Source organism: Thunnus albacares, chromosome 13 (assembly GCF_914725855.1).
Source record: "Thunnus albacares chromosome 13, fThuAlb1.1, whole genome shotgun sequence".
Lineage (NCBI taxonomy): Eukaryota > Metazoa > Chordata > Actinopteri > Scombriformes > Scombridae > Thunnus > Thunnus albacares.
The window spans coordinates 15,391,921-15,405,279 of NC_058118.1; the positions used below are offsets into that span (position 1 = coordinate 15,391,921).

At 42.1% G+C, this 13,359-nt stretch overlaps 2 protein-coding genes across 4 annotated transcripts; one reads left to right on the forward strand and one right to left on the reverse strand.

Annotated features, from left to right (window-relative positions):
- The first annotated feature begins 3,278 nt into the window (after positions 1-3,278).
- Positions 3,279-9,776, forward strand: smad9 (SMAD family member 9). 3 transcript variants are annotated; one of them, XM_044370417.1, is made up of 9 exons: positions 4,025-4,072; positions 4,846-4,972; positions 5,305-5,857; positions 6,642-6,857; positions 7,096-7,353; positions 7,526-7,636; positions 7,815-8,036; positions 8,660-8,916; positions 9,179-9,776. In XM_044370417.1, exons 3-9 carry the CDS (start codon positions 5,659-5,661, stop codon positions 9,320-9,322), a joined length of 1,407 nt encoding a protein of 468 aa, XP_044226352.1. In that variant the 5' UTR covers positions 4,025-4,072; positions 4,846-4,972; positions 5,305-5,658; the 3' UTR covers positions 9,323-9,776. The 3 variants fall into 3 exon arrangements, with proteins under 3 accessions (XP_044226351.1, XP_044226352.1, XP_044226353.1); XM_044370416.1 differs by lacking the exons at positions 4,025-4,072; positions 4,846-4,972 and adding an exon at positions 3,279-3,552; XM_044370418.1 differs by lacking the exon at positions 4,025-4,072 and having other exon boundaries at positions 4,843-4,972.
- Positions 9,777-10,922: 1,146 nt separating this feature from the next.
- Positions 10,923-13,359, reverse strand: LOC122995304 (regulatory factor X-associated protein). The gene is made up of 3 exons (XM_044370420.1): positions 12,337-13,359; positions 12,000-12,110; positions 10,923-11,202 (listed from the first exon to the last, which is right to left on the reverse strand). Exons 1-3 carry the CDS (start codon positions 12,763-12,765, stop codon positions 11,098-11,100), a joined length of 645 nt encoding a protein of 214 aa, XP_044226355.1. The 5' UTR covers positions 12,766-13,359; the 3' UTR covers positions 10,923-11,097.

Genomic DNA, 13,359 nt, shown 5'->3' on the forward strand with positions numbered 1-13,359 from the left:
AGGAATTATAGCAGTCAAAGCATGATGTCTTTTTCTGAATCTTAAAGCTGAAGAAGAGATCTGATTTTCCTTGTTTGTAAAAAAAAAAAAAAAAAAGCAGGATTGAACCAGTGGTTTCACGCGGAGCTCAAAATATATTTAAGGATTGACTTGAATTGCACATTTTTTTACAGTGTTTAACATTTAAAGATTTTGTTGGTTTCAATCTGATATTCTTTCAATCAGCTTCCTGTCTCTTTGCTTGGTCACACTCAAAACCTCATCCTGCACATGTATACTATCTTGAAGCACTGATATCTTGCTGCAGAATTCATAAATTGCAAACAGTGTGCAGTGTGACTATGCATGGCTGTTTTCATCTTAGATCACTGGTTACCAAATTGAGCTCTCTGCCTCTGTCAGGCATCCTGCAGAGTATTGTCAAGGAAATATCTGTAAAATTGTCTTGTCTAAAATGAATCTAATTACAGTTTATTTAATTTGGTATAAAATTAGATTTAACAGCTGTTATTTGGGATGAACTGTATGAAGTTTCTAGTGGCTGTATCATCATGAGTTTGGCCTTTTCTTGACATGAAAGAAACTGGGAAACCCTGGATTTTGTTATTTATCACCAAAGTCATCCCTTTGCCTGTCTCCTACAACCTCATGTGGACATCATCTTGGAAAGCGTCCAGTAAGCGTTTTTCGGTCTGACTAAATGATCTTCTTGCTGTTTTCTTATGCAAGCCAGAGGTCTGGGTTCGCGCTGATGCAGACGGAGGTCTCTGGGGCCTCCCGGAGCCCCGGGGTGCGCATCCTGTTTGTGTTTGTCTGCAACCAGACGAGACGCAGAGGCAACGGAAAGTATCCTGGCTGCCCTTTTCTAGTTTTACACGTTAGAGGTTATCGATCCGTGTCTGATATCTACTCATTCACTGCGGATGATGGGAATACAGGCAGGATGTAAACGTAAAGAAACTCTCAGAACACTTTTTATTGTTAGAAATGACTCCTACAGTTTTTCTGCAGGTGACTGGACAACAACACTAAAACTGCTAGAATAAAAACAGTCATTAAAATAGTATTTATTTTCTCGTCATGCTCATTTCTAACAGGAGTGAAAACAGATCGTTTATTATTTTGTTATGGGTCCGTCGTGGCTTCTGTCTGATGGACCACCACCTATTTATGGCACACCGGATTATCATGGTGCATGTCGATGCTCCACCAGGTGGCTGGAAAAAAAAAATCATAAGGTTTTTGACAGGGTCCCCTGAGTGGTTTCACTTCGTGTTGGGAGTATTGTTAGGTTCCGCAGCAGTTGCTGTAAACTGTGAAAATGTCAAACTTGTAGACTCACTGTCGCCAGCCGGGCTTGCGTCATTAACTGGACCAGTCACGGCACTCCCAATAAAGGATCGTATCCATCCGCAACGAGAAAGACCTCCGCATGGTTCCCAACAAAAGATGATGAAACAACTTAGATTTATAACAGGAAAAAATTATGAGGCTTGATTTCACAACATGATTGAATTTATGGGGGGGCGACGGCTGATAGTCCCTCCACTCATCTAAGCGAATTTTTACTTTTAGCATCTTTAAGGCTACAGGTGCATATATTGTGCATGGGCTTACATTTGTCTCCTTGGTCCCTGTGGGAATAGCTGTAGGCTATAATTTCATACCATAACCTAAACAACTATTTTAACATATGTAAACACAGGCTCGGAGCACCTACAATATAAGCAGTTGACAAACAGAAGCAACCTGTTGTAAAGTTTTTTTAAAAAACTTATGAAGTAGGTGCATGTCACTATCACAACTACACCTAAATCCACCGTAATCGCTATTAATAGTGTAATCTATATAGCTAATGAGCAATCCACCAATAAAACTATAATGCAATACGGGAATGATATCCAAAAAAAATCATACCACAGACATTGTATGACGTTATGAATGAATAATACAAACACTGTAAAGCACAATAGCACCATTATAAGGCTTCTACAACATTTGTCCTTTAAAGAAAGTTCATTAGAATATTCTGGAAAACGGGGAACAGGTGTGATTGTTTTTCATCCTGGCCCCTGTTAGTTAGAGCCAGCTATGCCTGACACTGGGCATGGCTCAGGTGGCACGCACTTCACACACGCGCGCGCTTGCAGCACGGGCGCGTGCACCCCGCTGACGCTGCGGAGCCTGAATCAGAAATCCCTGAAATCCTGGGAAAGTTCCAGGAGGAGGAGGAGGAGGGGAGGCGGAGGGATCTTGCATGCAGGCGCTGCGGTTCCAGCCAGGCTGACGCCGCCGAGGCTGTGTGGCGCTCGGCTGGGGCTGCTGGAGGAGTGGAGGCTCCGGGCTCTGCAAACCTGCGTCAAGGCTGCCGCAGAAGACCAGGACAAGACCGGAACAATGCGGGGCTTTGTGTTCACAGTAAAGGCGGAAGTTCAGTCATCAGTCAGACCATTAATTACTGTAGGTCTGGAGTATGTAAATCCCTAAATGAAAATATAATAGTTTGTATCTTGTATTTAAATGAAGGCCTAAATGGTGCAACTTAAAATATGATTATTAACCTATATCTGTAAATAAGTATGTTACTTTTTCTTAGGTTAGTTATTCTTTATTTAAATTATGAATAGCCGAAATGTTATAACTCTCATTAGGTATTGCAAATTAAATTTAAGGATTTCATTTATTTATTTATTTATTTAGTGTTGTTTCATTCACTACTTTTCTGTCTGTGTTTCAACCAGACACACAAAAAGAAGTATCATTTAAAATCCCTTTTAAAGTATCTTTGTGAGTCTATTTGAACATTTAAAAACAGGATATTGAAAAAACATTATTAATTAAACATATTATTATTATTATTATTATTATTGGAATTGTCTGTTATTGTATGTTCAAAACAAGTAGGCCTGCACTGCATAATTTACACACAACATTTTAAATGAGATTTTTTAATAATAACATTAATACAGGTCTATAAGTGACATTATTTAAGATTGTCCATTTGGTTATAATTAGTCACTGATGTCTTGTAAATTACTCTCCAAACTTCATATTAACTGCATTGTTTTGCAAAATCCAGAATCTCAAATATCTCCCTAATATGTTCTCAGCTCAAAAATACACTTTAAGTGTAAAAAAACAATCTTGTTTCTATTGAAGTTGAATTTGGCCATCACCATGCATCAATTATTTTGGGTAGGCTAATTAACGGGGTTTGCACATGTTAAATGTGGAATAGCAACTGAATTTGGAATTTCACCGAACATTTCCCCCTTTTTGTTTTCATGGCATTGTCGTGAATCTTTGAGTCTGATTTTCGTTTTAGCTGACGCTTTGCAACGCTTTTAATGTGAATCACGCAACCGGATGCACTTTTTTATTGAGGCTGACTTGACACTTCACCGTAAACACACGCGCACAGACACAGTCCACACACACATACAAGCAGACACACACCTTCGCTGCCCCAGTGTGCTGGCCTGACCTACAGTCAGACAGGGAAGCCTCCACACGCTCACGGCTGTCTGCGATGCACTTGTTATCATAACAGAGGTGAGAACATCAACCAATCATTTCTTTTCATCACATTTTTTAACAGATTTCTTTGTTTTTATATGTTATTGCAGGACTGTAAACTAATATATTTTTTAAGATTGTTGAATACATGTTGCCTAATACCTAAGAAGTGCTCACTTGCACTGTCGCAGCTTTCTGTGGATGAAACGTAACTGTGATTATAGTGATATAATGGTTTAAACAAAGTATTGATTTTGTAATCAATATGCTATTTGTAGATGACTAAGAAAAGAATCACTGATATTCATCAGTATCCGCTTTGATACATGTGCCGTATTAAGATCTCTGGCTTAAATTAATAATGACTTTGTTAGCAAACTATGACTAGAATAATTTTGTATGTCAGGCTTCTGGTCACATGTTGTGCCGTCAAGGTGTGCGTTCAGAGGTCAGGGCAGAACCCGGATTTTGTAGAATTGAAATGACTCCGTGTAGTGAAAGGAAGCTGGCGTGTTTACTTTTTTGGGAAGGGGGTGTCCTGGTGATAAAGCATTAGGTAATTAGCCTATCTGAGCCTGCAGACTGAGTGACGCCAGGCTCCATAAAAGCAGCAGCAGCAGCAGCGGACTGATGCCGCATTGAGCTTGTGCGCTTTGCTGTCATTGTAAACCTCAGCTGTCTGTCTGTCTGCTTGTCTGCGGGAAACCAGTGTTGGTCACATTTCTGTCAACAAACACAGGACACTGCTTATTACCTGTGCGTATTTTGAGACATAACTTATTTAAAGGCCAATCCTAAATCATAATAAAAAGAAACTTGTGGTGAAGTTTTATATTTTAGAGTTATTGGATATTAATGCCAGAATCAGTGGCAAACTCTTTGTCTGCCTCAGCATCATGTGTGCATCTACAACACAAACAAACGACGTGGGTAAAGTGCAGAATGAAGAAAAGAGCGGCTGTAATCTGGCATTTTTACAATTGTAGCCTACTACATAATGAAAAACTGTGCGTTTTCTACCACATGGGTCAAAACGTGATGTCTTCAGAGTCTGTACGGCAGAACGTTCTGCTACAAGATATAAAACAAGTAGATCACAATAATTAACTTACTACTGAGTCTCACTTACTTTCCTGAATATCTGAGAAAAGTTGGAGTGATTTATCAATAAGTTGGTGCTGCTGGAGAGAAGGATCATTTTCAATAGTTTTTAAATGGACAGAAAGACACTAACACAAAAGCTCTCTCTCTCTCTCTCTTTCTCTTTCTCTGTCCCTCTCTCTCCCTCTCTCCCTCTCCCCCTCCTGTCCTGTGATGTGTTCTGGCCAGACAGTATGGCTCCTGGGCGTCAGTGGCATGATCATAGAAACAGAGGCCAGAGAGGACATTCCTCATTGTTGGTGAATCTAGAAATGAGCTTGGCCATGTTGCCCTGCTCTTTCTCAAACTGTTTTTGGTACGTGTTTCATTTTCTCCACAGAGAATATCGACCTTGTTCTTCATCATGTGGAATGTTTGACACAGGCATGGTCGGTCTCTGTAACAGTGCTCTGCTGATGCGTCTTACTTATCATGCCCAGGTTGTTAGATATGAGCAGATTTTGCTCATGTGGTGCTCAGATTTCATTTGGCTCTTGTCATCACTCCAGACCAGCCTACCACCTCAGTGACTCTGGCTTAATTCCCCTTACAGTTAAATCCCAAGTTCTCTTTTCTACCTTACTCTTACTCAATGCCTCTGTTTCAGCTAAATTAGTAGTTAATACTTTCTCTCACTTCTCTTGCCAGATGATTGAAACTTGACCTGGATTTCTGGCTGTGTGTGGAATAACCTTCCCTGCATGAGGCTTCGGATCCAGAGCTGCCGGATCCCTTCTGTGCCAACACAGATAGGGGATTTAGGGTTTGCACTGCACTGGAGGGAATCCAACTCCTCCACCGACGCTGCTCGGAAGTAACAGCGGAATACAAAAACCAGCCTCTGTTTACACAGGCTCACTGTGCTACCTCTTTTATAGTTACCTCCCTGTTTCTTTTCTGTCCTGGCTACTCATTATTTGCCTCCCCGCTCCTGTCCCCAAGGGAACTTTTATCCCTTTAACAGCACCCATCAGCTCATCTTGCCCCCTATTTATCCATCTCATGATGAACTCTTCTGCCTCCATTACATCCCTATTCTCCTTCACCAGCCCGGCAGTGAAGCGCCTGCTTGGCTGGAAACAAGGGGATGAGGAGGAGAAGTGGGCGGAAAAGGCTGTGGATTCTCTAGTGAAGAAATTAAAGAAGAAGAAAGGGGCAATGGAGGAGCTGGAGAGAGCCCTTAGCTGCCCCGGACAGCCCAGTGAGTATCACCGTGTTGAATCTAGTCCAGTGGTTCCCAATCTGGAGGACCCATGTAAGGGGTCACAATATAAACCTGAGAGAGCTTGAGATGGTTTAAAGGATAGGAAAGAAGATAAAACATGCTTCTGCTAAACATAATGTATTTTTTCTGACCTTACTGTAATGTTTGCTCGCTTATCGTGAAAAACTTGATGCCATTTGTGATTGTGTTCTTGCACAAGACCCAGAAACCTGCCCCACCACTATTTTGATCTGCACTGAAAAATTCTGACTAAAAGCCTCAAATGTAAACACAGTAGTCTGATGTTTTATCCAGCAGATGCATCACCGTGACTCCTTTGTAAATCAATACTTGTCCGATTATCATCTATGTTTATAAAACTCTTCTCACTATTTATTGTTTATATTCATATTCAGCACCATCAGATTAAGTGAAGATGTAGACATGGCACAAGCAGATCATCCCAGTAAATAAATAAACATGCATGCAGCAGCAAATACAAAAGTACAGCAGAGTTTCTGTTATGTAAGTGTGACTTAAAAGCTTCAGCTGATTCTGCAGAATTCAATTTAAAAAGTGCATGATAGGTAGTCGCAGTATACTCTTTCACACTAACTGTGTTAAATACTTTGCATACCCTAGAAAACACAAGACAAAGCAGTAATTGCTAATTTATGTCTAATCACCAAGGTAACAACTAAAATAAAGGCTACAAACAGAAGCAGTCCAAACATATAAACGTCTGCGCAGTATTGAGACCCATGCTGTTTGATTCTTTCAGGCAAGTGTGTGACGATTCCTCGGTCACTGGACGGCAGGTTGCAGGTGTCCCACAGGAAAGGTTTGCCTCATGTCATCTACTGCCGGGTGTGGCGCTGGCCTGACCTGCAGTCTCACCATGAGCTGAAAGCCCTGGAGTGCTGCGAGTTCCCCTTCGGCTCCAAGCAAAAGGACATCTGCGTCAACCCCTACCACTACCGGCGTGTGGAGACCCCAGGTACAAAAATTAGAGGAGAACATCCTAAATTAGGTCATTGTTGAATTTTAATATCGTAACAGAAAGGCTTTTATGGGTTCCCAAATAGAGACAGGACATCTGATCTATCACAGTGTTCCCAAGCCAAAAGCATTTGTAGTAATATGATCTTTTATAACAGCATCTGGCTCCTGCTCTGTCTCTCTTTGTCTCTGTTCGCTCCCAACCCCCCTCCAACCCCACACTCTCTCTCTCTTAGTGCTGCCGCCAGTTCTGGTCCCACGCCACAGTGAGTTCAACCCTCAACACAGTTTACTGGCAAAGTTCAGGAACGCCTCCCTGCACAACGAGCCTCTGATGCCCCAGAACGCCACCTACCCGGACTCCTTCCCTCCGCTGCCCTGCTCCTCCTTCTCTTCTTCCCCTTCTTCTTCCCTCGCCCAGTCTCCCACCTCACAGAGTTATCCAAACTCCCCCAACAGTTCTGCAGAGCCCGGCAGTCCGTATCACATCACAGGTAGGCATCAAAACAAGCAAGCTGATACTAAGATACTTGTTACAGTTTATGTGAAATATTCAAACACCTGCTGCACGTGCAGAATGCAGTTTAACCATTGCTGAGGCAGATTCCGACTTTTTTGATTTTGCCCATTTATCCTCTTCCTGTGCTTTTTGACATGCTTTTCCAGCTGAGACTCCCCCACCTCCTTACAGCATGATGGAGACAACCCCTCAAGAGGATGTGAAACCCAGCAACTCCACGGAAACCCCCAAACTCACATTTTCTGCTCCACACAGAGGTAATTTAAGTTCACATAACCGGAGATATACAGATAGTAGAAATACATACAATAGAAGTAATATTTATTTATATTAAGTAGTACATTTACTGCAATATACAGCTACTTGTATATGATATGATAGATTTTATGTATAACACTCACCTATAAGTGAAACCTTCTTTGTGTTCCTGTTGAGATTTACGGCCGGTATGTTACGAGGAACCAGAGTACTGGTGTTCCGTAGCTTACTACGAGCTCAACAACCGAGTGGGGGAGACTTTCCACGCCTCATCCCGCAGCGTGCTGGTGGACGGCTTCACAGACCCCTCCAACAACAAGAACCGCTTCTGCCTCGGCCTGCTATCCAACGTCAACCGCAACTCCACCATCGAACACACGCGCAGGCACATAGGCAAAGGTAGGCTGGACGGCTCAGGCAGGTAATTCATATCAGATCAACTCTACTGCGTATTTACTTATTGGATGTAATATGGAGCAAGGACTGCTGGGAAGTTTTTTAATAGATGCCCAGTGTGTATACCTCCTGAATCCTTGTGCCTTATGATCCTTCAGGCCAAATATTGCCTTTTTTTCTCCTGGTAAAAGAACACAGAAAGCCGGCCTTTGTTGGACAGACATCAAGTGTCTCTGTGGGTTATAGTAAACTGTGCACTGCGAGGATATGTGCGGTTTGGAATGATAGGGGTGATAGAAACGGTGGAGGGTGGTCAGACAGAGGTCTATTTCAGTCTCCTATTCAGACACTATTAAGACATTCCTCATTTACAAGCATAGATGCCCTTGTGGGTTCCCTGTGGCAGGATATGAGAAAAACACAGAGCTTCAGTTTGTACACAATGAAGTAACTGAATATGTATATCTTTGATTATACGTTCGCTATACATGGTTTCATGAATAAAAGAGCATTTTCATTTTCTATGTACATGCTTTAACATTTGAGTGATGTATACGATTTTTGCTAAATTTAAGTCAATTCACTCGGGATTGACTTTATCATTTATTTGTGTTATTTTCTCTCAGGTTTACACCTGTACTACGTAGGCGGCGAGGTCTACGCAGAGTGCTTGAGCGACAGCAGTATCTTCGTCCAGAGCCGCAACTGTAATTTCCAGCACGGCTTCCACGCCACCACTGTGTGTAAGATCCCCAGCGGCTGCAGCCTCAAGATCTTTAACAACCAGCTGTTTGCTCAGCTCCTCGCCCAGTCTGTTAACCACGGCTTTGAGGTCGTCTACGAGCTCACCAAGATGTGTACCATCCGCATGAGTTTTGTTAAGGTACTGAACTTTTTCTTGTTAAATTAAACATTTAGCCACATTTCCGCTTGGTATGGCTAAATAAAACGGGTTGGTTGTGCACTCGGAGTTTACAACTGTAATTTGACATGTTATTTTGATCTTAAAGTGCTGTTGAGCATGTCGAATCGCACTATACACAAGGATATAGATTACACTTGTTCACTTAGCACCCATTAATTTTAACAGTTAACTGAGCTGCTAACATGCACAGCTGAGATTTATGGTTGTGTCCTCTCCTCAGGGCTGGGGTGCTGAATACCACCGTCAAGATGTGACTAGCACCCCCTGCTGGATCGAGGTGCACCTGCACGGGCCCCTGCAGTGGCTGGATAAGGTCCTCACACAAATGGGCTCCCCTCACAACCCTATTTCCTCAGTGTCATAACATGAACACACACACACACTTTGAAGTGTGTGCGCCATTTGCTCCTTCACACAGGTAGTCGTAGATTCTGTATGTCCTTCTGACGGTCCTTCTCTTGACATCTCATGCAAAAGAACAAAAATATCTGTTAGAGCTTTGTGGCATCATGCCGGAAAAATGAAACACATGTATGACTGAATTTCATATAGCTAACTTACTACTGTTGTAGTTAAACGATCAAGTGTTTCTTAATTTCAAGACTAGCATTAATCCTCTGTGTTTCCATTGGGACATGTTAACTGCACTCCAAGACAAGAAAATGTGGTATATATTTGTAGGTACTCAAAGACTTGTGTTATTATGCATTATAAATGTTATTATTGTAGTATGTACTGTATTTCTATTTGTTGACTAATATTTGGACTTCATGTACTGGTTGCTTTGTACTTGTTCCATTAAAGTTGTTTTTTCAAGAGTCAAATGATTTTTTACAGGGTTTGAATTTTAAAGAACAAAGCTTCACATTGCACTCAGAAAACCGTCTTAGAAATTTCTCAATGTTAGCATCATAATTTTAATCTCATATTCACAACAGAGGATATACACAACAACATACAGCACACAACCTCTCTCTGCTTGTCACACTTTACCAACATGTGGTGCATCACTTCCACTTTTCTACACAAAGCTAAGAGAGCTAGCATAAACACTGTTCATTCCACCGAAACTTTGTTTCTTTTTGTATACAGTTAAAATGTACTGTTTGTGCAAGTTTCAGATTAATGGGTGTATAAAATTTTGTGTTAAAAACAAGTCCTGAAAGCCCCATTTGGCTGAAAAGACGCTACAGACATGCATTACAGGATTGATTGTCACACGTAAAACAACACTTCATGTTAAAAAGAAAACATTAAAAGCACAAACTGTAACTAAAATGTAAGGAACAATAAGTAAAAGTGAAAAGAAATGCTGGCTTGGATTTAGGAAATTATTTCATAAACAGCACCAAACAATGTTTCATTATTACATGGTCAGTCTTAAAGAAATGCACTTTTTTTCCCCCAGCCTTTTTCCATTTCCAGTGTAAACACATCGAGTTGTGCTGGGTCACGCCTGAGATGGACCATAGCCGGAGTCAGGTCAAAGTGCACATGACCCGCCTCCAAGTGGGTTGCGGTGACATCAGATGGGCTTTGTCATCATTGAGGGATAAATTGGCTACCTTCTGGTTTAGCCCTCCGCTAACTTGAATGAGATAAAATGATTCAATGGTGTGGCTCTTCTAGACTTTCCAAATGTTATCGGACCAAATGGTTTATATTCTTAAGTGAAATGAGTCATTTTATGGAGGTTTTGATGCTCCTTTGACCACTAGTCACAGCCTGACGCATTTCTTGGGGGCTTTAATAAACAACTCTAAAGAGGGCGCTGCTTTTAATGGTCATCAACTCAAGACAAGCACATCATCAGTTAAAGACAAACCTTCAAGCTAGTAGCACTGTTGCAATGGAGATGCAAATCCCTGCTGCACTGGGCTGACACACTGTGTCAAACCAAGTCAAGCCAAGCCAGCACATGTGTATGGAAATCCCCTATTTGTAAGGGATTCAGATCTACTTGCCCAGTTTCTAACGTCCCTTTATTCCTTTAATATTCTTTCTTCAGCATGGTTGTCTAGCAGAGGAAGCATATGTTTACAGTGTAAGGTAACAATCAATTTATGCATCAAGTGTCAGTGTCTCTTCAGTGCTCTCTGTACATCTGAAATACTACGGCAAAGCACTGGCCGGCCTGCGTCAGCAACCCTGGAACTGCTGCTGTGATTGGCTGCGACTCTGTGTGGCCAAGAGCTGCTGCTGTTGCTGAAGGAAGCTGATCACCTCTGGACTCCTGAGCAATGACTGGGAGACACACAGATACACATTCAAATTTATGAGGGAACACAAGCACAGATATTTATGTAGATCCAATGCCTAGTTGTCTATTTCTGCTGTTGTGAGGTACATAACGCTTCGTGCTAAAATTTCTCTATACACTAAAGGCTACTGTCTCCCACTTTGGATGGAAGGACACAAGAAACACTTTGGCAGTCGAACCTTAAATGCTTAACAGGTGCAGTACAATAATTCAGCTGTGCTCAACAGCACAGGGTTACTGTTGAGCGAGGCAACGTTAAATGTTCCCAGTGGTACTAGAAACACTAACATACAGATGGGTGACAATTTTAAGGGTCCACTCGTGGCATGGTTGGAGTCCACTTTTCCCCTTAGAGGTCAAGGTCAAGGGCACTACTATCAGCACAAAGTTATTCTGATCGCCTTTGTCCTACGATGAAAGATTTCTATACTGTTGGGAGCGGTCTCTTCTGGGATGACAATGTCCCCATTCATAGGGCTTGAGGGGTCACTGCATGGTTTGATGAGTATGAAAAGTATGTTAATCATATGCTATGGCCTTTAGAGTCACCAGATCTCAACCAAATTGAATGCTTACAGGAGATTTTGGAAGAATTGTGCTCATCCCCCCAGTAGCATCAGAGACTTGGGGAATTTATACCAAAAAGCACTGAAACTGTTCTGGAGGGTTGTGATGGACCAACACCTTTACTAAGTGACTACTTATTTTGTTTTTTCCTTTAGTTTTTCACTCATCTGTGTCATGACGCCATCATCAGTCAATCTCATTGGCAGTGACTTACCAGTCTCTTCTGGTTGAGGACCTGCTCTATCAGGGAGGGTCTGGCTGGCCGGTCTCCCATGGCACCCAGACGTTGTTTGTTCACAGACACAGGCCTTTCCTCTGAGTTCTCCTAATTAGCACAAAGAAGGACACAAACAAAGCAATTAACTGTGGGAGTTTTGTTGTTTGTTGTGGTTCCATAAAGTCTGGAAAAAAACAGAACAATTCAGCCCAGCTAGTGTAAACATAAGCACAGTAAGCTGAGGTTACATCTCTCAAATACCTTTTTTTTTGGAGGGGGTGTAATAAATATGTACCTATATATGGGTTTAACTATGACCGCAACCTATTCTTACATCAAGTTTGCCGCTGGACATGGCCTGATCACTCTTCTTCTTCTTGTACTTGTCTTTGTACATCTTGTTGCGGTGTTTTTTGCACATCCACGGTTTCCTCTGCTTGGCCACCTGCGTTGTGGTCTCCGTGCATCCCTCGTAGGTGCACTGTTTGGGAGCGTTGTCGCCCTCCGACGTCTCCTCGTCGTTGAGCTCCTCCGGGCTGGCGGCGCTGTCTCTGGGATCCGAAGTGTCCAGAACGTCGCTCTCCTCGTCCGGGTCGTCCATGTCGTAGGAGGAGACGTTGTTGTCGGGTTCGTGCGGGGTTATCACATTTCTGCTGTCGACTACTCCGCCCTTACTCACATAGTACCTCTGTCCGTCTTTGGTGAGCAGGAGAGTTGAGTCTTTGTCTTTGTTTGCTGGTACCGAGTTGTCATCTTCGCTCATGATTGCGGCGTGTAACGTTAGCAGGAGCAAGCTAGCTAACTAAGATCCCCTTTCAGTCCGCTTGGTTAGCTAATGCAGCTATTTGCCGGCATTTCCCCGCCCAGTTTCCTATATTAGCAGGCGTTTGGCTAATTTGTGAAGGCGATATGTCATAAAAACACCATGATTTGAGAAGGAAATATTATTTCTAGCTGGTTATCGTGCCAGATACAGTCTGTCAAAGACCTCGCTGCATTTCGATAACAATAATTGTCTTCTTCTTCTTTTGTTTTTTAAGAGCGGTTGGCAAACAGCTTTTCGGTGTATCACTGCCTCCTCCTGGACAATTACTATCTATTACATTAAATTCTCCTACTAGGTCCTACTGTGTTTTCTAAAAATCTGAAAATAGCTCTGTACCCTACATCACCTGAGCTCTTATCTAATACCAAGTGTCATGTGATTCCTTTTGAAGTGTAATTGAAAGTGTATTTCGCTCTTGCTGATATCTAGGACAGTATAAAAATACATGCTGCACTGTTTCCTGTAGTCCACAATGTTCATATCTACCTATCTATCTATCCTATCTATCTATGCTTATTTGTTATGTTTAAT